This window comes from Sardina pilchardus, chromosome 24 (genome assembly GCF_963854185.1).
Source record: "Sardina pilchardus chromosome 24, fSarPil1.1, whole genome shotgun sequence".
NCBI lineage: Eukaryota > Metazoa > Chordata > Actinopteri > Clupeiformes > Clupeidae > Sardina > Sardina pilchardus.
Window position 1 is genome coordinate 1,024,770 of NC_085017.1, and position 22,754 is coordinate 1,047,523.

The window sequence follows — 22,754 nt, forward strand, 5'->3', positions numbered from 1 at the left end:
AAAGATGCCAATTGCTGGTTGAGAGAGACAGAGAGAGAGAGAGAGAGAGAGAGAGAGAGAGAGAGAGTGTGTGTGTGTGTGTGTGTGTGTGTGTGTGTGTGTGTGTGTGTGTGTGTGTGTGTGTGAGAGAGAGAGAGAGAGAGAGAGAGAGAGAGAGAGAGAGAGAGCATTTCTTGTCAAAATGTTGCATTTTCTTCTTCATTTAATGTGTGTGTTGAACCGTGATTAAGGGCCTCTGAATGAACAAAAAAGAGAGCGTTGGGAAATTATGAGATTCAATTTTCCCATTGAAAACAACCGTTGAATGGGTTAGTTTTCCTAAATAGATGTACAATATTTTGATATTCACACGCCATTACACTGATGGCCTATTAATGAGAGAATCCTTTCCCTCAGAAACTTCCCTTGCTGGGACCCCGGAAGCGCGCGGTTGCTCTTATCAGCGAGAGCAGCTGCCAGGAAGCGGAACGAATGAAGTTCATTTTTCACTGTTGGTGATGGCGGATGTGGTCGAAATAGAGACTACGAAGAATTATAACATAGCTGTTGAGAGGATAGATCCAATTACAAGTCGCTATCCTTACTGTATTGTCTGGACGCCTATACCTGTTCTATCGTGAGTGCTATCGTGAGCATCCTATGTTCGTGTTTTCTAAGTGCACGGTGGTAATTGCCGTTGCCTTTCCCCGGCGCTGACGGGGATGAGTTCGTGACAGCACAGGGGAAATGCCATTGTTGGATACGCAGAGTTTAACTGACGTTGATATAGTTAGCATGTAAAACTACACGTAATAGATTTGCCATGTGATATAGCCATCTCGATTTCACATTAAGCGTTGGTTGTTAGCTTATCGGTAGGAGGCTAGTGCTGTGTTTTATGTAGCCTGGCTATCAGACAGAATTCAGGTGACAACAGGCAGATATCGTAACTTTGTAACGATGTGGTTACAAAGGGGTAACGTCGCAGAAGTAGCCTGTTGGGTTGTCTTTTCATATGTAAGCATTTCCTAAGGGGAACAGCTTTATAACAACTCTTGAATGTTATTTATTGTTTTTCCAGTCCTGTTTTTAATCTCTGTGCGCCATCAGTTGTCATTACAGTATGGCAATAATGTCTGCATTTTTGTAGCCTACTGTATCGAGGACAATGCAGCTAAAACTGTGCTCTGTTGTTAGCCATCGGCCCCCTCTGGTGCTACAAAGAGAGAGGGAGCGTGCCACTGTCACATATCTCGCAACCCCTCTCTCCCCAAGCGGGACACTGTAGCTATTGTACCTCTGCGCTGGGTGATACATCTGCATTCACGTCGTTTGATCGCTTCCGCTGTGACAAGTGCCCCCACAAACGCATTCCTCCTGGAATTCCAGGAACGCATCTGACGTTTGTCATCCCCTGCATTGTATTCATCTGACAGGGTGACCAGGCTATATAGATTTAACCCCATAAATAAGTCATAGCCTACGTTGATGTAGATGTACAAGCCTCTGCAGTTGAAGGATGGAAGGTCATTCAAGACTAGCTAATATTATTATTCAACAGACATAACATTATTTAACATCTACCCAAGCTCACCCACCTCTACTACTTTTTTTTTTAATGTTATCTAGGTCAAGTGCTCTCTTTCTAGGAAGCCACCAGATATTATTAATTGGGTGGACAGAACTGTATCTAGGATGCCTGCTCTGGCTCTGTCCTACTCCACTTTGCCATGCTGGTCACATATTCAACAATATAGGTCCTACCATTTACAACACATACCACGTGTTTAACAACACACTTGAACTTAGCACGATACAACACATTTAAAACCAGGGTATTGACTGATCGTCATTGAATTATATAGTGAACCATACTACCAGAATCAGTGCTGCACAGATGATATCCTATATGATATCATATCCTATACGAAAGTTTCTTTCTTACGACACTTATATGAGCTCACAAATATTATCACTGGGTTCCCATGGGTCATGGAATTTCTGGAATATCATGGCATTTTGGAGACATGGAAAGTCAAGGAATTGTATAATTTTGGGGCAAAGTCATGGAATATCAGGGAATTTGGTTGAAGCAGTTTAAAATTGACTTGCAAAACTACATTAATACAATATATCCATACAGAATTGGTGTATATCTGGCTATAAGCTTTACTGCTTGCCTAACTTTGTTTATTCAATGACAATTTATTTATCACCACGTCTAAAAAAGTAAAAGATTCTTCATTGTGTGGCTGCTCTGAAATTATTGGTCAGTATATTGTACCATTCATTCATTATATAGTAAGTCATAGATATTCAGGGTTTTTGTCAGGGAGAAGGCATGGAATTTTACGTTCGACAGAGTGGGAACCATGCAGGGACCTGTAGTCAATATTTGAACCAGGAGCCTTATGCATGTGTCTCAAAAAGAGCTGCAATGTACAATGTTCTCGTGTTTCAGTGGGTGTGAATAATTTTAATCTGTAAAGTATGTATGCTGTTGTTGTCTGTGTAAGATAAATTTCCCTGCATACCCCTTGTCATCTCTCTGCTGTGACAGTGGTGAATTTGTGGTCTTCCCGAACATCCAGCATGACTCCTCTTCTCCATTTTCTCCTCAGATGGCTCCTGCCATTTATAGGCCACATCGGAATCTGCACCTCAGTGGGCGTGATCCGAGACTTTGCAGGGCCCTACTTTGTCTCAGTGAGTACCACCACCAACGCAGACACATGTTTTCATATGACACCTTCAGTTTACCACACGGCTACACTTTCTAACCATCTTGCATGTAATTCGAGGTATGGCTTTGAAGAGTACTGGATGTAACCCAGCACTGAACAGATGACACTAGCTGATTAAGGTCCAAATGGTGCTCAGTAGATGTGGTCGTTACGATGACTGTTGCAGTATGAAGTCATGTTGCAGTTGCAGCGTTTGGTAGGACAGCAAGCATCTGACAACCAGGCCTTCCTTGCCTTCCACAAAAACCTCTGCAATACAGACAGCAACCAGTGCTGGGGCCTGGGCTGGGCTTAATCAAGCCGTGGGGATGTGCTGGAAGCCCTAAAAACACATGGCATTTGAAGCCTGTTAAAGGAAGGCAGACTGGGTGGGTGGTGGTTTTGAAGCGAGACGGTAACGACTCAAGCCACAGCAGCCGATACTCTAAATGTCGCCGTGTCTCTCTCCTCGTTTCCCAGCAAAAGGTGGCAGAGTCACATCGTCACAGACGACCTCTCCGAGACCTTAGAAATCCAATGGAGAGTGGTGTGTGGTTCAATAAAAGTCCCTAACATTCCAGCAGCAAGAACATGCTGTTATCTCCCAACCCCCCGACAAACCAAAAGAAGAAGGGAAAAAAGCGTTCCCACGTGGATTGTGTTGGCCAAAAGCTTCAGAGAATCAGCACAGACCACAGAGACTGGAGGCCCAGACTATACAACTGTTTCATTTGCGGAATTTAAAATTCTGGTAGCACACAGTTATGAAAATATCATTTGCTTGGTTGAGTGAATTATCTAGTGAATACTGAGCAATGACTAATCGATGACTAGTCTAGTCTCAGGAATATCTAGCAGCCTGTCAACTACTACAGTCACATAGCCTGAATTAAGTTGTGACTTCCACCCTTCACAGAAGGCTCAGACAGTGTTTCTCATACAGTGGTTGCAAGGGACAAGTTTGCACCTCAAAAAGATGTAGAGTGTTTCAAGTTGCAACTGCACTTTGCAACATCACCGGTTCACCACGTGACAATTGGTCTATGTCGCTTTGGATAAAAGCATTTGCTAAATACCAGTATATAAAAGCATAACTTTTTCTATCTATCTATCTATCTATCTATCTATTTATCTATCGGTCTATCGGTCTACCAGTCTATCTTTCTATTTATATGTGGCTTTTAAGCCTTTAATTACAAAGAGCGGTGTAGAGATTGACAGAAAGTGAGTGGGAGAGACAGATGGGGTGGGACGGGGAAATGACCCGTGTTGGGCTCATATGTGGTGGGTGCTCATGTGGGATGCTGTAGCCACTTTTGCTCCACAGCACCCCTTGGACTTTGAACTTATGAGAATAGAAAAAGAAAAACAGTACTAAAGAATAAAGTTCTAAAGAGCAGCGTACTAAAGAGTACGAAGGTGCAGAGTACTAAAGGAATAACAGCGCTCATCTCTCCTGCTGCTCCACCGCTGCACCACTCACACACACACATTCCCTGGGGGTCATCCAGGGGTCATGGCTTTTATCGGAACCTCCGATGCCTCTGTGGTGGGATAGCGTCATCCTGCTGTGACTCCCACACTTCTCTCTAGATCCACTCCCTCCCCCAGGGAAGGGCTTTACGCTGCTGGACCCTCACACACACACACACACACACACACACACACACACAAATGCTGACATCTTTCCACCAACGTTAGTATCACTCACCCTCCCCCATCCTCATATCACACACATACACACACACACAGGAGAAAAGTCTCTTTCCTTCTTTAGATCATCCTTACCTTTCTCCCCCAACCTCATCGTATACCTAAACACACACACACACACACACACACACACACATACACGCAGATGGTAAATGCACACATATACGCACAAACACACACAGACACACACACACACACACACACACACAAATGGCAAATTCACACAAAAATACACACACACGGACTCAGGAATGTCTCTCCACCATTGTAGCCTATAATCATACTTACCTCCCAACCCCCAACCTCATCATATACATACATACACATAGACACGCGCACACACACACACACACACACACACACACACACACACACACACACACACACACACACACACACACACACACACACAGGGAATGTCTTCCCTGCCACCACTGCTATCCATCTGCCCTGTGGTCAGCATGCCCTGCAGGGATGAGGCCAGCAGCAGTGGGAGCTCCCGGTGAGAGGGGGCAACATGAGAGGGGTGGAGGGTCCTCTCGCCCACCCAGAAGAGACCTTACAGTATCGCCTGAGCAGCTTCACTCTGCTCGGGGTGAGGAGTGGAAGTACACACACACTGGGTGATCAGAGAGGAGACGTTGCAGTATCGCCTGACCAGCTTTGCTTTGCTTGGGGTGGGGAATGACTACTGAAGTGTCCCCCCCCCCCCAACACCCCTCTCATTAAACCCCCAAGCTAGACTTGAAAGTGAAACGATACCAATGCTTTTCAAAAATGTTGTTTGTCTTGTTTAAGTGTGTGAACATGTAATTATCATATATATTAGATTATGTGTTTAAAATGACCTTATTTTATGTTTTCCTCTGCTGCTTCTCCTCAGGAGGACAACATGGCCTTCGGAAGACCCACTAAGTGAGTTCATTAAATTCCTTGGAGCGGTTCTGTGCTGACGACTCCTGACAGAAATGCAGAGTGTCCTTCAAGGACAGTGAATAACCATAATGCCTTCATGGAAGTGCATATCAAAGAGATGTTTATTATTCCGTTTTTCCTACCACAATGTGTGTGTGTGTGTGTGTGTGTGTGTGTGTGTGTGTGGAGAGACAGGGAGCAGCATCATTTAAATGATGCTTTGAAGAGTGGCCAGGGAGTTTTTGCTGTTGTGGGCAGTGCATGGTTGTAGTGTATTTGCGAGTGTGGTTGGTGAGGGGATTTTTTTCTGTTCTGGCTGGCTATTTCTGCAGGTACTGGATGCTTGACATAAGCAAAGTCTACGCCAGTGGCTCCAATGCCTGGGACACAGCAGTACATGATGCCTCTGAGGAGTACAAACACAGAATGGTAATGCGTGTGTGTGTGTGTGTGTGTGTGTGTGTGTGTGTGTGTGTGTGTACGTGTGTGCATGCATGTGTGTGTCCGTGTGTGTGTGTCTGCGTATTTGTGTATGTGTACTAACACCTGTATGTTTTCCTATGGATTGCCAGAGATGACACTACATTGCACCACTGTTTGTCCCCTGCAGCACAACCTTTGCTGTGACAACTGTCACTCACATGTTGCCATGGCGCTGAACCTGATGCGCTACGACAACAGCACCTCGTGGAACATGATCAACGTTTGCCTGCTCGCCCTCATCCACGGAAAGCATGTCAGGTGAGGCTCCACGCTCCTCCAGCAGGGGGGGCACTTCATGGGACAAGCCGTTCGTCACAAGAGGTCTGATTCTGAATGTCAGAAACGCCCACACGTTGAACAGGGAGGGAGAGCGAGCGAGAGAGAGAAAGAGAGAGAGAGAGAGACACAGAGAGAGACCTCTCCCTTTCTCCCTCCATCCACTGAGATGTGATGAGGCAGGAACTGTCACCACCTGCCAAGGGCATCCACACATCCTCTGAGTTTTTCTCTTACTTACAGTTGTACTCTGAACTGTGTGAGAGAGAGAGAGTGAAAAGGGGATAGAGACTTTTCTGGGACAGAGAGAGAGAGAGAGAAGGGGAGAGAGAGTGAAAGGGAGAGAGAAATTGTTCTGGGGTAGAGAGAGAGAGAGTGAAAGGGAGAGAGAGAAAGAGAGAGATACTGTTCTTAGAGAGGGAGAGAGAGATGTAGAGTGAGGGAAATTATTAAATGGTTTGCTGTTCTGAATGAAGGCATTGCACACTAATGCACACTAAAAGCTTTTTTCAATGAAGATTCTCATTGAATTTCGCTTTTAGTCTAGGGTTAGGCTTAATCCAAGCAGGGGAAAATACACTGTAGCTGTAAATGTTTAGCCTCCCTGTCAGGAGGACAACCACCTCACCTCCCATATCCAGAGGTGGGAAGCTGTTGCACAATTGCTGTTGATAATGTAATGTAAGGGAGAGAGTGTAACAGAGGCCAAAGGGGATGGTGCCACACGCACCCATCTCCCTTGTCCGAGGCTGGAAGTTTAAGTCCGGTGCTGGACAGGTTGGTTATCTCCACCATGCTGGCTACATATGCGTGTGTGTGCATTTGTGTGTGTATAAAATAAATGATGGGGTCAGTGCATGGCGTGGAAAGGCATTCATAACCTGCGGTCAGTGTTGTGTTATCAGCCAGCCGAGCTGAAGAGAAACAGATGTCCATTGATGATGTTGCTGCTCCATCCCATAACCTCTGGGGCTTGGTTGTCATGGTTACACTTCTGATGCAGAGAGCCCTGTGACGTCCCTCACTCTCTATCTCGTACACCGTCACGAGCGTGTGCACACACACACACACACACACACACTAGAATGTGCAGTCACGATTTAGGCCCACAAATCTGGCTAAAGTGACATTATTATTCATTCCTTGAATTATAAATGCTATGTGCCCATTAGACTTGCGGGGGTGATTTTCTGATGGTCATTTGCATTTGTGGAATATTCCCACCTTTACTTCCATTTATCTCTCTTTTGTAGTCTCTTTCATCTCTCTCTCTCTCTCTCTCTCTCCTGCTTCTTCTCCCTCTCTATGTGACCTCTCTACCAGTTCTTCTCTTGCTTTCTCTATCTGGCTTGCGTTCACTCATACTCTCTAGTATTCTTAACTCTTTTTCTGTCTTCATGTATGTACCATCATTTCCCAACCGTTGGCCACGGCTAATACATCGATTTTGCAAAATGTCTTCAGCTATGAGGTTAATACACGGAGGCAGTTAATATGGTATTAATATGGTTTTGTTTCTTTTAACGTGCATTAAACACACAATTACCGTAGCTCTTTCTCTTTGTCTATCCTTCTCTATCTCTGCCCTTTTTAACACCTTTCTCTATCTCTTTGTCTTTTTTTCACTCTGTCCCTTTCTCTGCCTCTTTCTCTTCACCTTTCTCTTTCTTGTTCTTTCTTCCACCCTCTCTCTCTCTCTCATGTTTTTGGTCTTGTCTTTTGTCTCTGCAGCTGTGCTGGGTTTTTGAAGACTTGGCTGCCCTTCCTTATCCTCTTCAGCGTGATCCTGGCCGTGGCGCTCACTCTCAACCTGCGCTGATGGACCTGAAGCACACAGAGACGAGAGACGAGGAGGGGACGGGCTCATCGAGACGGCGGACAGGACTAGTGGAGAGGAGAAGCTCTACCCTCTTTAATGGGGAGCAGTGGAAGGGAAAGGGTGTGGGTGTTGTTTTAAAGGTGTCCTACCTATGGCTCGCTATTTGAAGTAAAAGAGAAAAGAGGGAAAAAAATCAATTACATAACAGTCTTCTCACCCCCTACACTTGAGTGTAATGAAACGAGGCTAACGTTACTATTAGCCTCGCATATACTGTAATTTCGCCAGAGAGTACAGAGACATGGCCGACGCCACTGAAGACAGTCAGTACAGCTACGCGTGTTCGAGAATTCAACTCAGTGACTTGCTTGTATTTCAGAGGCTCCGGTTAGTAGCCACCTTCTTTGGAGGTTTCTATCCCTTCTGTTGCTTCGGTACAGGAGGAGGGCCTATGCCTTTTACAAAGTGGTTGTGATCTGTTTTTAATAATGTTCAATAATGTTTAATGTTCAGTTTCTCATGTTGGCCTTCTGGTGAGATTGTTGCGTTTTGCTTGGTTTGATGCGGCTCTTGTAGCTTCCCTTTTCAATGCTGCAGTTTGGCATGGCTTTAGCTTTTTGATTAGATTTTTTGGTGTGCGTATTGAGTTCTTTTGCCACATTAGTGAATGTGTACACTACAACAAGCAGCGAGCAGCTAGCATACCCCGACGCTGTTAAATAATTTCAAATGCTTTCTAGTTTACTTCGCCTTCAAGTTTACTATTATATGAAACACAGACTAGTTTCTGGATTTTCTAAAGAAGCTTCTGTGCTCTGACTGTGTGAAATTCTGTTTGGTACGATAGTAACCAGTAACTATTACGAGCTGAAGCCGTGGCTTTTGATGGCAGTGCGCATGAAGTGCTTCGAGTGTATCAAGTGTGTTTGTTGTCTTCCAGCGTTTTCCAAGTGTGAGAGTAGGAATCAACATGAATCCAAGTGGGAATAGATGAGTTTAGTCCATCAGCAGGCGCTGTCCAAATTACCCCACCCCCACCACCCCCTTCCCAAAAGAAAGTGACATTGATGTCTGTCTATGGGCCGTAAGCAGAGGATGACAAGGTCCAGGTTTTTTTCATTTTCATTCTCCTCAACTCTATAACTATATCCCGACTCTAGAAAAGACGCTTTGACCCTTTTCTTCATCAGCTGTGCTTTTTTTCTCTCCCTCTTTTACTCCTTCTCCTCCTTTCTTGCCTCTTTCATCCCCTGATCCATGAAACTAATGAATGCAGCCAGTGCCTAGGCCAGGGATAGAAAAAACAAAGTCTGCTCTTCCCTCCATGTTCAATGTATCCACATGGTTCCAGGATTAGGAATACGAGTCTGTGCCCAAATGAACTCAATGGCTGTCTCTACAGCAGGTTTTTTTTTTTTTTTTGTTTTGTTTTTTTGTCTTTGCTCTCTCGCGGCGTTCTGTGTAGGACACTGACAATGATGTCAATCTTCATTTGTTTACCCTTCTTTTTTTGTAGCCTCGATGGACTGTACATATTAACTTTCCATTTAGTTCCAAACACCAGTTGAACTCGCTGTAATCCTACACGATTGCCAGGACACCAAACCCGTTGCCATGGCTTCGGTGGCAGAATCAAATCCCCCCTTTGTTTGGAATCAAACAGAAAAAGCACTGACCCCCCCACCCACACCCACACCCCACTTCCACAACCCCTCCTCTAGCCTTCCCACCAGCCCCTCCACCTCCTCTCTCCAGTTCTCCCTCTCTGGCTGGAGCGGCAGAAGCAGCAGGTAGTCGGCGGGTCCTGAGGTCGGTGGAGAGCCGCGTCTGAGTCCCCCTCCTTGAGTGGGAGAGGAGCGGAGAGGAGTGCAGCCCCCGCTGGCTCCCAGCACCCCGCCACCAGATTAGAGGGGGGACGCCATGGGAAGGAAATGCCGACGGCCAAAACGTTCTCACGTGGGGCCTTTCGGGGTCTTTTCTTCCCAGCCACTTCTTGTTCTTCCTCCCTGGTAACGTCAGGCATTTGGATTCGGCCGCTGCTGCTGCTGCTGCAGGGAGGGGTGTGGGTGTGGGCAGGTGTTTGTTTCCACACTTTGTCCAGCACAGTTTAAATAACTATAAACTTTTTCTTTTCGATTTCATTTTTTTTTTATTTATTTTTTTTGGTGAGCTATTTTTTATTTATAGTCTTTTCATGATGCTCTGATAGGCCTGTCATGATAACACTGTTGGACTTGACTTGACCCTGTGACTCTGGTGGTTGATGCTTTTTGTAAATATTGAATCCAGACCTAGTTACCTTTCTGTTCTGGTGAGACTACAGAGTCATTCATATGTAGCATTAACAGGCTTCTGTACAACAGACTCATTGAGCAAATGAGTATGTCTGTGTATATGTGACATTGTGCGTGTGACAGTGTGTGTATGTGTGAGTGTGTGTGTGTGTGTGTTCACACACCATCATGCACATGGGTGTGTGCATCACGCTTTCCGGTTGTGTGCATGTGTTTGCCTGCATGCCAGCATGTGCCAATTGTAAGCATGAAAGCATGCCTGCATTTGTGTGTGTGTGTGTGTGTGTGTGTGTGTGTGTGTGTGTGTGTGTGTGTGTGTGTGTGTGTGTGTGTGTGTGTGTGTGTGTGTGTCTGTGTGTGTGTCTGTGTGTCTGTCTGTCTGTCTGTGCAGGTCTTTAGTGCTAGCCAGGCAGCCATTGGCAGCCCCAACACTCATCTCTCCATGAATGTGGCAGAGACGTCTCTTGACAGACCTTTTGTTTACTCAATAGCAGCATATCATTACTGAATACTGCATAACTGCATTTGTACGGATCGCAACATATAAGCTACGTTTATACATACAATTCTTATCTAGAGGCTATTTTTAAGGATGTATTTTTGCTGACATATTACTATCTTATCCGTGTAGATTGTGTACACCAGTTAACAGATTGTAATACTCTCTTCAAGTGAGCCTGCTTTGTGGAAGTGTCTTTGACCCAGTTGCCTGTAACAAATGGTTGTCGCGGAGCAATAGATTAAACTAGGAAATGCAGGATTTATCTCCTTCTCATGTGCCGACAGAGATATACTAGAGAGCGCAGCAACAGGGCTGTGCAGCCGGTGAGCTACCTGGAGCGCCTCGCTTCCCAAGAAACAGTTTGGTGCTTCCATTTTCATATCCCCAAGCTGAAGCTCTCTCCCTCCCTTCTTTCTTCGCAATTAACAGTGTCGCTCTCAGCGGTGAGAACGTCCCCAGCCACCTCTGACTGTAGAACCGTAATCTCATTACTCAGTTTTTGAGTCTGACGTTTTCTGGAAGGTTCTGTGAGGTTTTCAGCGTTTGGTGAATTAGCGGCCGATAGATCAATATCCTGTTCTTGAGTCCGGCATTGTCCTCATTTTTCTGCTGCTGTGTCTGAGGAGCAGAGGTTTTCTCGGCACTTCTCCAGGGTCCTCCTCTGTCACTTGTGTGTCTCTTCTGTCTCTCCCTACTCAAAAACACACCTGGTTTAAAGTCTGCGTGGTTCAAATGTACACGATGTGCTATCAGCCGAGTTCAGCTAATCAGTTGCATTGATTACTTCTGTCAGGCAATCAGAGCAAGAACAACTGGAAGATGTGACGTGTGTGGGGAAAGTGGTGGCAGGAGCGAGGCCTCCTGTGTCTGAGGACTTGAACTGTCACGACATGTCTGTGGCGGAGACTGTTGTTATGTCACCAGAGGTTGGCAATGATAGAGCAGTCATCTTTGATTTTTTTCCCCCATCTCCACATGGGTCGGCTGTGCACTGTCTAGTCTACCCTTACTCGTCACCCGTCTACTCGTCCAAAAGACTCAAGCTCTGTTGCTGATTTGGGGTGAAATGAACGTCATAAGCTATCAGAGTCAGGGTTTGGGGATGCGGAGACTGGTGTATTTATGCCAGTTCAAACAGGTGACAAAAGCTTTTTAGTATCAAAGGTTTCCACACAAGGCAGGAAATCACAGTGTTCTGGAATTCCAGTGTTCCAGCTCCCTCTTGGTTCTTCCAGATTAACTACTACAGTGCTGTGCTGTGCTGTCCAGCCAGAGTGCTCTGCAAATAAAGGAATCTAAGGAATGGTGTGAACTTGTAATGTCTGTAAATGACATGGAACTATCTTAATAAAATCATATTTATTACAAAATTGCTTTTCTCAGTTAATATACATCACATGTTAATACACAGCATTTCTGATCACTAACCTAGTGTTATTGATAGGAATACCAATAATGTCGACATGTTAAGTGGGCTATTGATGAGCACTATTTATATGTTAGAAATGTAGCCTATGTCAGAATTTTACATTGTACAAATTAATAGTCATTTTCTTATGCTTCACCCAGAGGAACCATTTGTGCTTTGAAGTGTATGTGTATCAGGATTGCCAAGGACTACTATGTTCTATTCTGTCAAATCTGATAGCAGTTCATGAAATTGGCCTACGCATTGAATCGGTCAAGTCGCATTGTTTTATGAGAGAAAACTATTTTGAAGGAGACCACTGTGACGAATCCAATACACCATGTCTTGACGGTCTCCGTTTTGACACCAAGCTGTCAAAAGGTCGGTCATTTAAATTCGCGTCCTTTTGTATTCGTTGAAAGCCGCAGGGCCCCAGTGCGCTTTGAAAAAGGCGCCGGGTAGCGATGTGTCTACCGTCTCACTGAAAACAATAAGCGGCTCATTGTTTTAGTGGCATCACTTTAGATGGTTACCTGACACCATTGTTTCCGCTCATGTCTTTCCAGGACTTCTTAAGAACTGCGAATTCCTACAACCCCCCCCCCCAACACACACACACACACACGCACTTATTCTCTTTCCAGGAATCTGATTTGAACGCCAGGATCGTTCTGATCAGCTGTAGCGTGTTTTTTTCCCCCACGTAACCAGTTCAGTCAGATAGGTAGGTAAAAACAAGCGCAGTCCAGCTGTGTGCAAGTATGGAAAGGGCATATGATGACCATTAGGCCTAATGTCCATTCATATTTTGGGATTTAAAACATAATGCCGAAACAAGACTAATAGTGTTGCCAGATGTTTTTTTTCTAAGTACCTCAAATCTAAGCAATAGATTATGGCACTATAGTCTGCGCAGGCTCCCCGTAATCATCCAACCCCTCTCCGTCTCCCTTTGTACCAGCGACCCGGGGAAGATTTGAAAGGGAGTAGAGTCCCGAAGCCCCTCCCCATCGATTGTGCCCAGCGACGGTGCTTTAATTTCATTGTTTGAGGCGAGCGACGCCCCGCACAGACCGGCGAGGATCAAACACGTCGCACGGCCAGTTCGCTTTTCTCATGGAAATCGTAGCCTACCTCCCGGTCGCACGTGGAGTTTTACAAATGCTAAGGAAATAAACACACAGAATACGCGCTGTTGCGCCGAAACTCATCAGAAGGAGAAGTATGTTCGACAACCCGGTCGTGTTCTGTGGGTTTGCACGTTTCGTCTTCCTTGGAGGCTAGAAAAATAGTTAGAGAGGCAACAAAAAGTGGCGGCAGCGCAATAAGTGCAGCGAATGTGCTTTGCTCCGTGTTGCTTCTCTCCATGCGTGGTGTGTCCGTGGCGCGAATGAAGCGGGTGGCTTTTTTTGCAAAATGCACGCAGAATGAGTGACTTATTTCCCATCTTCACGACGGGTTAGTGGACTTCTCTTCATACTTGGTCTCCGTGGTGCTCGTTGATTTGCAAGATTTGTGCAGAAGCGGATTCACTGCGCCTCTAGGGCAGTTTTTCAAACATGCTTCCATGGATGGTCCTCTGCGCGTTTCTCTGTGTATACCATGCCGGGGCAGCCTGCCCAGCCGGCTGTGAGTGCTCCGAGGCTGCCCTGACAGTGAAGTGCGTTTCGAAAGACCTCCAGGATATTCCGAATGACATTCCAGGCTACACCAGGAATTTGTTTATCACCGGGAACCAGATCAGTCGTATCGGACCCGAATCCTTTAAAGGACTGGTCAATGTGACAACTTTGTCACTGAGCAACAACAGGTAAACTTAACCAGTAAATTCACCATCTGGAGATCTGAATGATGACTTTTTGACCTTTGAAACTATTGTGATTAATTATTTGTATAATGCAGTTAGTGATATGGATGGTATGATTAATTAGGTGTCTTCTTACATTAACTCCATTAGGACTACCTGTGCTAAATTCACAAGTATGACCAAATTATATGTAGCCTAATTTTGCAGCATAACTTAGTTTCTCAGAAGCAAATTTAGGCTGATCATCTTTTTCAAATTGTCCATCGAAACAGTGATCTGTCCTGTGTGAATTTTAATGCAATCCTCTAAAATGGTCTTGTGTCTCTTGCCACCAGGATTTCTCAGATTGAATCCAACACATTCGCTGGTCTGCGTAGCCTCCGCTCCCTGGACCTGAGTGGCAACCAGCTGGCCGTCATTCACCCAGAGGCCTTCTCCGCTCCGAGCCGCACGCTGCGAGACCTCAACCTCAGCCGCTCGCTCTACAACCACACGGCCGTCAAGGACCTGGCCGCCTCTCTCCGCTTGAGTGCGCTGTCCAGTCTCCAAGGCCTGGACCTGAGTGGCAACGGCCTCATCTACCTGCCTGACTACATCTTCTCTCACCTGGGCAGCCTGCGTCGGCTGCAGTTGGCCAACAACTCCCTGGTGGCCCTCCACAATGGCACCTTGGCCTCGCTGGAGCGCCTGGAAGAGCTGGACCTCACCCTCAATGCCTTCCGCACCTTCCGCGAGGAGGCCCTGCGCGAGTTGGACCGGCTCCCCTGGGCGCGCCTCCACATGGGACTCAACCCGTACACGTGCACGTGCGGCATCGAGCCCTTCGCCGCCTGGCTGAACGAGTCGCGGGCGCGCGTGGCGGACGGAGAGCGGCTGGCGTGCGCCTTCCCCGCCGCCATGCGCAACACCTCCATCCTCGGCGTTGGCGACCTGCCCCTGGGGTGCCACCGGGCGGGCGAGGGCGCCGACCTGGCGCTGCAGACGTCCTACGTCTTCCTGGGCATCGTGCTGGGCTTCGTGGGCCTCATGTTCCTCTTCGTGCTCTACCTGAACCGCAAGGGCATCAAGAAGCGCGTCTACGACATGCGCGACGCCTGCCGCGAGGTGTGGGAGGGCTACCACTACCGCTACGAGATCGACTCCGACCCGCGACTCTCGCACGTCTCCTCCAGCGCTGACGTGTGACGCTCAGATTCACAAACTATCTCCCACTGAGCATACGTGGACATGCAGCGGGTGTTGATGTTTTTTGTTTGTTTGTTTGTTTGTTTGTTTGTTTGTTTGTTTGTTTGTTTTTCTATTGCATTTTTACCTAGTTGGAGATCAGTGGAAACAATGTGCCATATGTTGTGTATATATAGATCTATATTATTACTATGATCGATAGGATATTTCCACAGAAGCATGCACTGCCTGATCTCTCGTCAGTGTTACCTAATTCATGGTCATGCCCTGGTGCACCTACAGGCAGACGTGCACCCACTCACCCACCCCTACGGCACAGAAACACACAACAACAGCTAGGTTAAAAGAAATGAACTAACAAATCAGGCACGTTGTGTCTGGCTAGAGTAGTCCGCTTGTCTTCATCATCCAGTGGGCCGGATCTTTATGCTCATGCTTGGTGATACAGCTGATAAGTGCCTTGTACCTGTGATTGGTTGGGAAGAGGGGGGAGGGGGGAGTTGAAGGTGAAGACCATAGGTTGCCTCGTTACTGATGCGCACTGTATCACGACATCAAGATAATGGAGAAAGGGGCGTGGTGATCCTCAGATGTGGGTGTCACCGGGACGTTGCTATGACAACCCACTTTCTTTTTCTGTCTTCCTTTTTTTTCTTCTTCTTCAAAGCACATCTGTTGGCTATAAGCACCGGGACAATCCCTTTGGACTAGTGTCGCCCCTACCCCAGGGAACCTGGAAAGAATCTGAGCAGCTTATTCTTCATAGCATTCCAACACCAGGATAACGTCTCCTAAGATGTCCGAGGGCCTTTGCACAGCCCCCACCCCAAGACCATTTTTTTTTTGCCAGAGAATTTGAAGGATAGCATTTTTTAGTGCATAACCAGTGATGGAAATCACAAGTCCTCTCCCTCTCTCTTTCCCCCCTTTGGTTTTTGCTTTGTTTTTATTCTCTCCAGTTTTATTGTCAGGATGATGAGAGCCAGTCCCCCCAGCCCAGGCTGCTGAAACTGATCCCTTTCTCCTCAAAAGACAACAGACGCTTTTGCAGAGAGAGGGGGAGAGAAGGACAGCGAGAGAGAGAGAAAGAGAGGGAGAGGGAGGGAGGGAGAGCTCTTTGAAGGGAAGCCTGCCCTGGTCTGTCATAAGTGCAGCAGCTTTTTCTGTTTAGGGGTATGGGGGGGGGAGGAGGAGGAGGGTAGGAGACGTTGCATTGATAAGATACAGATGATCCCGTCTCACTTAAGGGTTTCCTTCCTTCGCTGTGGGGGGAAGCGCTCTCCAGCTCAACTCTTTCACTTCAACTCGCTGCGCCCCAGCGCAGTGCTGTAAGCCAGTACTTGGACTTTGATAGTGTACATTGAAACGTACACGCGCCACATCATTTTGTTTTATGAAGTATGTAAAGCAAACATTATACATAGCGTGATGTTTGGAAGCGGTCCTTTATTACGTACTGTCTAATTAAATTGCTCTTATTCGCTGCTTTCTTTTTTTCTCTTCTTTTTCTCTTCCGTGGGCTCTGGAGTGTTTCATGATCTATGAGGTGTCATGGCAACTGCGTCCACTTATCCAAGATGGATAAAACTTTGTGGCAGGGCATTTTAAAGCAGAGACGTTTCCTGAAAAGTCTGTATAGTCTTCCAGTAAGTATCTATTCGATAAGCATGTTCCTTTACTTTGTTTTCCAACACAAATCTCTAAAGAACATTACTTACTAAGGCATGGTAAGCTTTGAAGTTATCTTTGTGTATTTGTATGCCCTTTAACATTAATCCTGTACTGTAAATCACTGTCAACATGCGACACCATTTCTAGAAGGGGAGAGAAGTGCTCTGGAGTCCACATTGCCTATGCAAGTTAAGTTAGCACTAAAAAAGGAAGTTGATAGATTGGAATTCCGTGGATGGCAGAGGAGCGAGCGTCGCCTCAGAAGAGATCAGTCATGCCTCGCCACAAGATGCAAGATCTGAGGCTGCGTGGCGTCACACAACAAAATCTCATGCATGGTCACAATTGGCAGCATCAGGCCATTGTCTTGTAATTTGCTTGATCCGGTCATTGCTGTAGGCAATTTTCTCTGCTTGCTGACAATAAAAAAAAAATGTTTTAAAACTACATCTGTCTAAACTGCTGCTTTTTGTCACAAACTTTTTTTTTTGTCTTAGTGGTAGACCTCTACAAGGGTGGACCGCTGTTTTGACATAATTTTCCCGAGAGAGAAGGGAGGAGGACTTTGGTTATGGTTACATGTTGTGTTTACATTTTTTGTTGTTTGTGTGTCTGTTCTGTCGAATAGTGGTCTGTCTTTCTTGTTTTGTTCTACACCATTAAAGTCAGACATTTACATGGGAATGAGAAAACAAATGAGGGCTCTGCCAAACACAAAGAGGGACTCTTAACAGCCTGTGTCAGGTCTTGTGAGATGGGCTTTGTCCCCAGACCCAAAGACACCCCCCCCCTCCATACCCACATCAACAGTGAGCTATTATGTAGCCAAGTAAAGTCAGATCCTTGCAGTTCTCTTTCCAAGGAAGTCCAAACAAAGCAGTGTCAGTACAGTGATGGCTGGAGTGCTGTCTTCATACTTCATACTTACGTCTAAGGAGAAGATCTCCATTGAGTCACAGGAGCAAAATACTTGACACAGTTGACAGGTACACTTGTTGATCCTAGCCAAAGGATTATTCATACTTAAGCTTGACAGCCAATCAAATGATAGCCATGCTGTCATGACACATAAATCAGTGTGATTGGCTGAAATAGTGTATGATCAGAGACGGTTGAAAAAGGGTTCTTAAAGAGACCCAATGCAACTTTTTCATAGTCAAAATCGCTTAGAAATCGTTGTTTTGCTTGACTGACCAGTTTTATCGAAAACAGTAATATTTCCTCCCGCCCCCAGTGTCCCTATCCGCTATTGCAACCTTGCAGTTTGTTCAGGAGGCGATAGCTCCTTGTTTACATCTGGAAGGCTAAGACGTGTAAGGAACAAGAAGAACCACGCTTGCAATTTATATATTTATATATAGCCTACATATGTATAAATATACACACTAAAGCTGTCGGGGAAGCTCTGCAGAGAAATATGCAAGCATAAAACGAGCGAAAACCGAAACCGGAGATGGAATTGCCAATTCTGCATAGTTTCTCTTTAAGGATCTTTTGCATGACTAAGCACATAGGCAAAGCCTCGCCATTCAGCGGCCATCTTGGTAATGGTTTCGAGCAGTAATTTTGGGAAGCTGTTTCGTAAGAAGATCATTGCGTTTCGTAATTTTGGGAAGCTGTTTCGTAAGAAGATCATTGCGTTTCCAACAATGTTGCTGTTGGTTACTTGCATTACAGGAAGGGGCGGGATGTGTGTAGACAATGGCCTTATTGGCATTCCGTACTACCCCCATACATTATAGAGGGTTTGTCTACTCGTTACAAAGTCTCTGATTATGATCCAATTCTTCTCCTTTAATGAGACTTCATGCCCCAGGAGGACCTGGTGGAACATGCTGTTGTGTCCTCGTCCAGTTAGTGTGGGTGGATTGTTGGTGGATGGGCAGGCGGCGTTTTGGCAGAAAAAAAGTCACGCCAGGCAAAATAATAAATGCAGAGGGCTTCTATCTGCAGGGGGGGCAAGGTTGTCACAGCGGGGACAATGATGAGTCAGGGTCTTACAAATGGCTGCTGTCACAGTCAATGGCTCCCTTTGCACCAGACTGCAGTCGCTTGTTAAAAGCGAAGCTCAAATGTGTCGCAGTGGTTTTAGACCCAAATAACCCTACATGTAGGTTGGGAGGGGTCGGCGATGATTCTGCTCGCCTTTGTCTCTGGGCTGGACTTTACTGAGCAGAAACTGTGCTGATGATGAATTTGTTCTCCTAACTTTTCGCTCGTGTTCTTTTTCTGCCCGTTCTCCTCCTGCCTTTGGTGCTGTAAGAGGCTGACTGGCTGTTGAAGACGGTTTGTGTGTTGGTGAGACATATTTCTTTCATTCTTTTTTTTTTTTTTTTTTGCATAAGATTTTATGACTGCACAGCCAATCCCCATGACACTCTCTCCCTCATATTTTCTTCCTCTGGTTTCAATATTGAAGTCTTTGTTTTCTGCGTGACATTTTTTCCCCTCTTCTCTGGAATGCTTCTTTTGTGGCAATTAGCCGTTTATGTGTTGTGAGTATGCAGAGTTGTAATGTGTGTGTGTGTGTGTGTGTGTGTGTGTGTGTGTGTGTGTGTGTGTGTGTGTGTGTGTGTGTGTGTGTGTGTGTGTGTGTGTGTGTGTGTGTGTGTGTGTGTGTGTGTGTGTGTGTGTGTGTGTGTGTGTGTGTGTGTGTGTGTGTTGGTGGGGCATCTTGGCAACATTAAGCATGTTTAATGGCCTTGATAGGCAATATGACTTCAAAAGTGAATCCCACATCTGCAAGAGATTGAGCAAGAGAAGAAACCCACAACACTCACGAGTGTGACGACAAAGTGGCATCAGGGCCACAGCTAGGCCTGCATAGTGAACAAGACTTGACACCCCTTTTCTGTCTCTCTCTCTCTCTTTCTCTCTCTCTCTCTCTCTCTCTCTCTGTCTGTCACTCTTTTTCTCTGTCTCTCTCCCCTCTTCTGTCTCAATCTTTTCTTCTCTCAACATCTTTCTGTCACTCTGTCTCTATCACTTTCTCTGCCACTCTGTCGTCATCTCTCTCTCTCTTTGTCTGTCACATTCTGTCACTCTCTTTTTCTCTGTATCTTTCTCCCCTCTTCTTTCTCAATCTTTTTGTCTCTCTCACTCATCTTTAAACATCTTTCTGTCACTTTGTCTCTCCTCATGACACTTCTCTCTCTCTCCTTCACTCTCTTGCTCCTCCTCTCTCTCTCTCTCTGTAGATGTACAAGCCCTCAGCTGTCTATTCTCCCCCAGTTGTTTCTGTTTCTCTTGCTCTCTTTGACCCTTTGTCTGTCTCTCTAACGAACACACTCATGTCCTCATCTCTCCCTCTCTTTCTCTCTCTCCCCTGTTCCTCCATTCACACTCATGTCCTCATCTCTCCCTCTCTTTATCTCTTTCCCCTGTTCCTCCATTCACACTCATGTCCTCATCTCTCCCTCTCTTTCTCTCTCTCCCCTGTTCCTCCATACACACTCATGTCCTCATCTCTCCCTCTCTTTCTCTCTCTCCCCTGTTCCTCCATTCACACTCATGTCCTCATCTCTCCCTCTCTTTATCTCTTTCCCCTGTTCCTCCATACACACTCATGTCTTCATCTCTCCCTCTCTTTCTCTCTTTCCCCTGTTCCTCCATTCACACTCATGTCCTCATCTCTCCCTCTCTTTATCTCTTTCCCCTGTTCCTCCATACACACTCATGTCTTCATCTCTCCCTCTCTTTCTCTCTTTCCCCTGTTCCTCTTGATGGCTTTGACTTGGGCTGTGACTCAGCAGGTATACAGCCTGTTCATCTGGCTGGCAGAGAGAGAGAGAGACAGAGAGAACGGAAAGAGAGAGAGGGAAGAGGAGTGAGAGAGAGTCAAAGAGAGAATGAGAATGAGAGCATAAAAAAGAAACTCACAGATAGAGGGATGTGTGTGTGTGTGTGTGTGAGAGAGAGAGAGAGACAATGAGTGTGTACTTCTTGCAGCATGTTTAAAAAACAACAAAGTGCAGTGTGTGTGTGTGTGTGTGTGTGTGTGTGTGTGTGTGTGTGTGTGTGTGTGTGTGTGTGTGTGTGTATCTGGATGTTGTCGCAATGGCCATGTTTACAGTACCAGAACAATCGCGCAGCTCTTTTCAATAAGTCTGAAAAGCCTCCTCCCCCAGCACATTGTGTGCGTGTGTGTGTGTACGTCCACTCTCTAACTCCTCTTATCTCAACAGCTGGGGAGTTTGCAGGTCCAGTCCTTTGTTCCTTAATTGTTCCTCACTACCATTTGTAAAACGTTGGCATTTGTAATGCATCATCATATTTACTCAGGGTTTCCCATTCAATGGCCAGTATCCAAAAACTGCCCCCGTGACAAAGGCCAGCTATTCAGGCTACTGGTCAAGCAGTGTCCCTTTATTGGTCGATATGAGAGCGTTTGATCAATGGCAAGTAATTGTGTTTGCTCTTTTTGGAGAATGGGGATTTGTGTGCAGCTGCACTAGCCATTATCCATAGTTACATCATCATCTCACAGACTCATACACAAACACTTGGTCCTAGTTTTAGTAAAACAAAGGGAAAATGCACTGGTATAGCACATTCCTGTGCATGTTTTCATGTATAAATTGCCTCACTTGCATCATTTGTGTCTATATTAGTATGCCGTGATCTCCAATAGCAAACACTAATACAGTGATGTTACTCTGGCATAGAATCAGCAACAAATGCATTTTGTGTTTGGGAAAGAGGAAAAAACAACAGAAAACCCCTGCAGTGAATAAAGAAAAAATGCTGATTTTGAAATTTCTACAAACCACAACAATGCAACCTCCCCTTCTGATGTCCTTGCAAAAAAAAAAAAAAAGAAAGGAAGAGAAAAAAGAAAAGGAAAAAAACACAACCCCATAACTCGTCTTTTTGATCTCTGGGACGACAGGGAAACGAGTGTGGACTGACTGGTAGTGGGTCTGGAAGTGGGGACCAGGCTGCCACAGTGTTTAAACATCAGTGCGGTCCCTGGGTCTCCAGTGGGGAGGTGGTGGTGGTGGGGCTGGGGGGGGGGGGTCTGCTCTCATATCCGCCCCAGAGTTTGGGTCTCTGTTGTGGGTACGAGTCCTCCCCCAGCTGGCTGGGGCTCAGAGGCCTCCTTCTCGACCGTGGGGCTTGTAAGAGCGTTTGTTTTGTTGTCATTGTGGTTGCTCAGAAGAAGAAGAGGACAAACTGACTTTTTTCTCTCTCTTTCTCTGCATTAATTGACCCCCCACCCCCACCATAACCATCCCACCTCCCACTACTACCCCCCCCCACACACACACACACACATAGCCCATTTTCTTGTCCGCTCTCTTGCCTTTGCATTTTAAGTCAACACACATTTTGACAATCAAAGCAAGCATGTCCCTCTGCACAGGCAGATTTGCATCCACGTCCAGAATGTGCTCTGATATTTGATATATGACCATAATGAATACCCACTGTGCCTCTTTTTCTTCCCCGACAGAATCTTTTGATTATGCAATTTTGTGTTGGGGTGGGGGACTAAAAAAACAGCAGGAAAAAATATGGCTCACTTGCTGTATTGTCCTAAATTGAGTTCTGTGGAGGAGCATGATGATGTTGGGGGTAGCGATCTGGTGCTCGCGATGAGGGTGAGATTTAATTGTTTGGGGATGAATTGGCTCTGAGGAGCTGAAACACAATCAGCTTATGAATCAATTTGGTCTGCTCCCAAAACAGGCTTGAATGAATTTGCACCCCCTCCGTAACGTAGTGTAATTCACGTCTGTATACCACCAGGGCAGTGCACAGGGACACTTCAGGGCCTCTGACCTATTTCCTCTTTCTATATTTCTATCCCAAGACAATGTCTCCTCCTCCATCACTTTATCATTTCGCTCGTAATTTGACAAGCCACGGCCCAAGGACACTGTTGCAAATGCTGGCAAAATCAAACATCCGACCGACTGTTCGTAGCTTCAGGGCCTGTGTGTGTGTGTGTGTGTGTGTGGCTAAACTCTCAGCTATTGA

General features: G+C 46.0%; 2 protein-coding genes across 2 annotated transcripts; both read left to right on the plus strand.

Moving 5' to 3' along the window:
• The first annotated feature begins 485 nt into the window (after positions 1-485).
• Positions 486-12,074, plus strand: tmem222b (transmembrane protein 222b). Its single transcript, XM_062529764.1, has 6 exons — positions 486-616; positions 2,601-2,685; positions 5,299-5,330; positions 5,663-5,759; positions 5,941-6,071; positions 7,821-12,074. Exons 1-6 carry the CDS (start codon positions 498-500, stop codon positions 7,906-7,908), a joined length of 552 nt encoding a protein of 183 aa, XP_062385748.1. The 5' UTR covers positions 486-497; the 3' UTR covers positions 7,909-12,074.
• A 1,082-nt stretch (positions 12,075-13,156) lies between these two features.
• Positions 13,157-16,269, plus strand: tpbga (trophoblast glycoprotein a). The gene is made up of 2 exons (XM_062530189.1): positions 13,157-13,922; positions 14,255-16,269. Exons 1-2 carry the CDS (start codon positions 13,672-13,674, stop codon positions 15,102-15,104), a joined length of 1,101 nt encoding a protein of 366 aa, XP_062386173.1. The 5' UTR covers positions 13,157-13,671; the 3' UTR covers positions 15,105-16,269.
• The last annotated feature ends 6,485 nt before the right edge of the window (positions 16,270-22,754 follow it).

Coding starts and splice junctions, on each gene's coding strand:
- tmem222b (XM_062529764.1), top strand. CDS start 498: ATGGCGGATGTGGTCGAAATAGAGACTACGAAGAATTATAACATAGCT. Junction 2,686..5,298: donor CAGGGCCCTACTTTGTCTCA/GTGAGTACCACC, acceptor GCTTCTCCTCAG/GAGGACAACATGGCCTTCGG. Junction 5,331..5,662: donor GCCTTCGGAAGACCCACTAA/GTGAGTTCATTA, acceptor CTATTTCTGCAG/GTACTGGATGCTTGACATAA.
- tpbga (XM_062530189.1), top strand. CDS start 13,672: ATGCTTCCATGGATGGTCCTCTGCGCGTTTCTCTGTGTATACCATGCC. Junction 13,923..14,254: donor TTGTCACTGAGCAACAACAG/GTAAACTTAACC, acceptor TCTTGCCACCAG/GATTTCTCAGATTGAATCCA.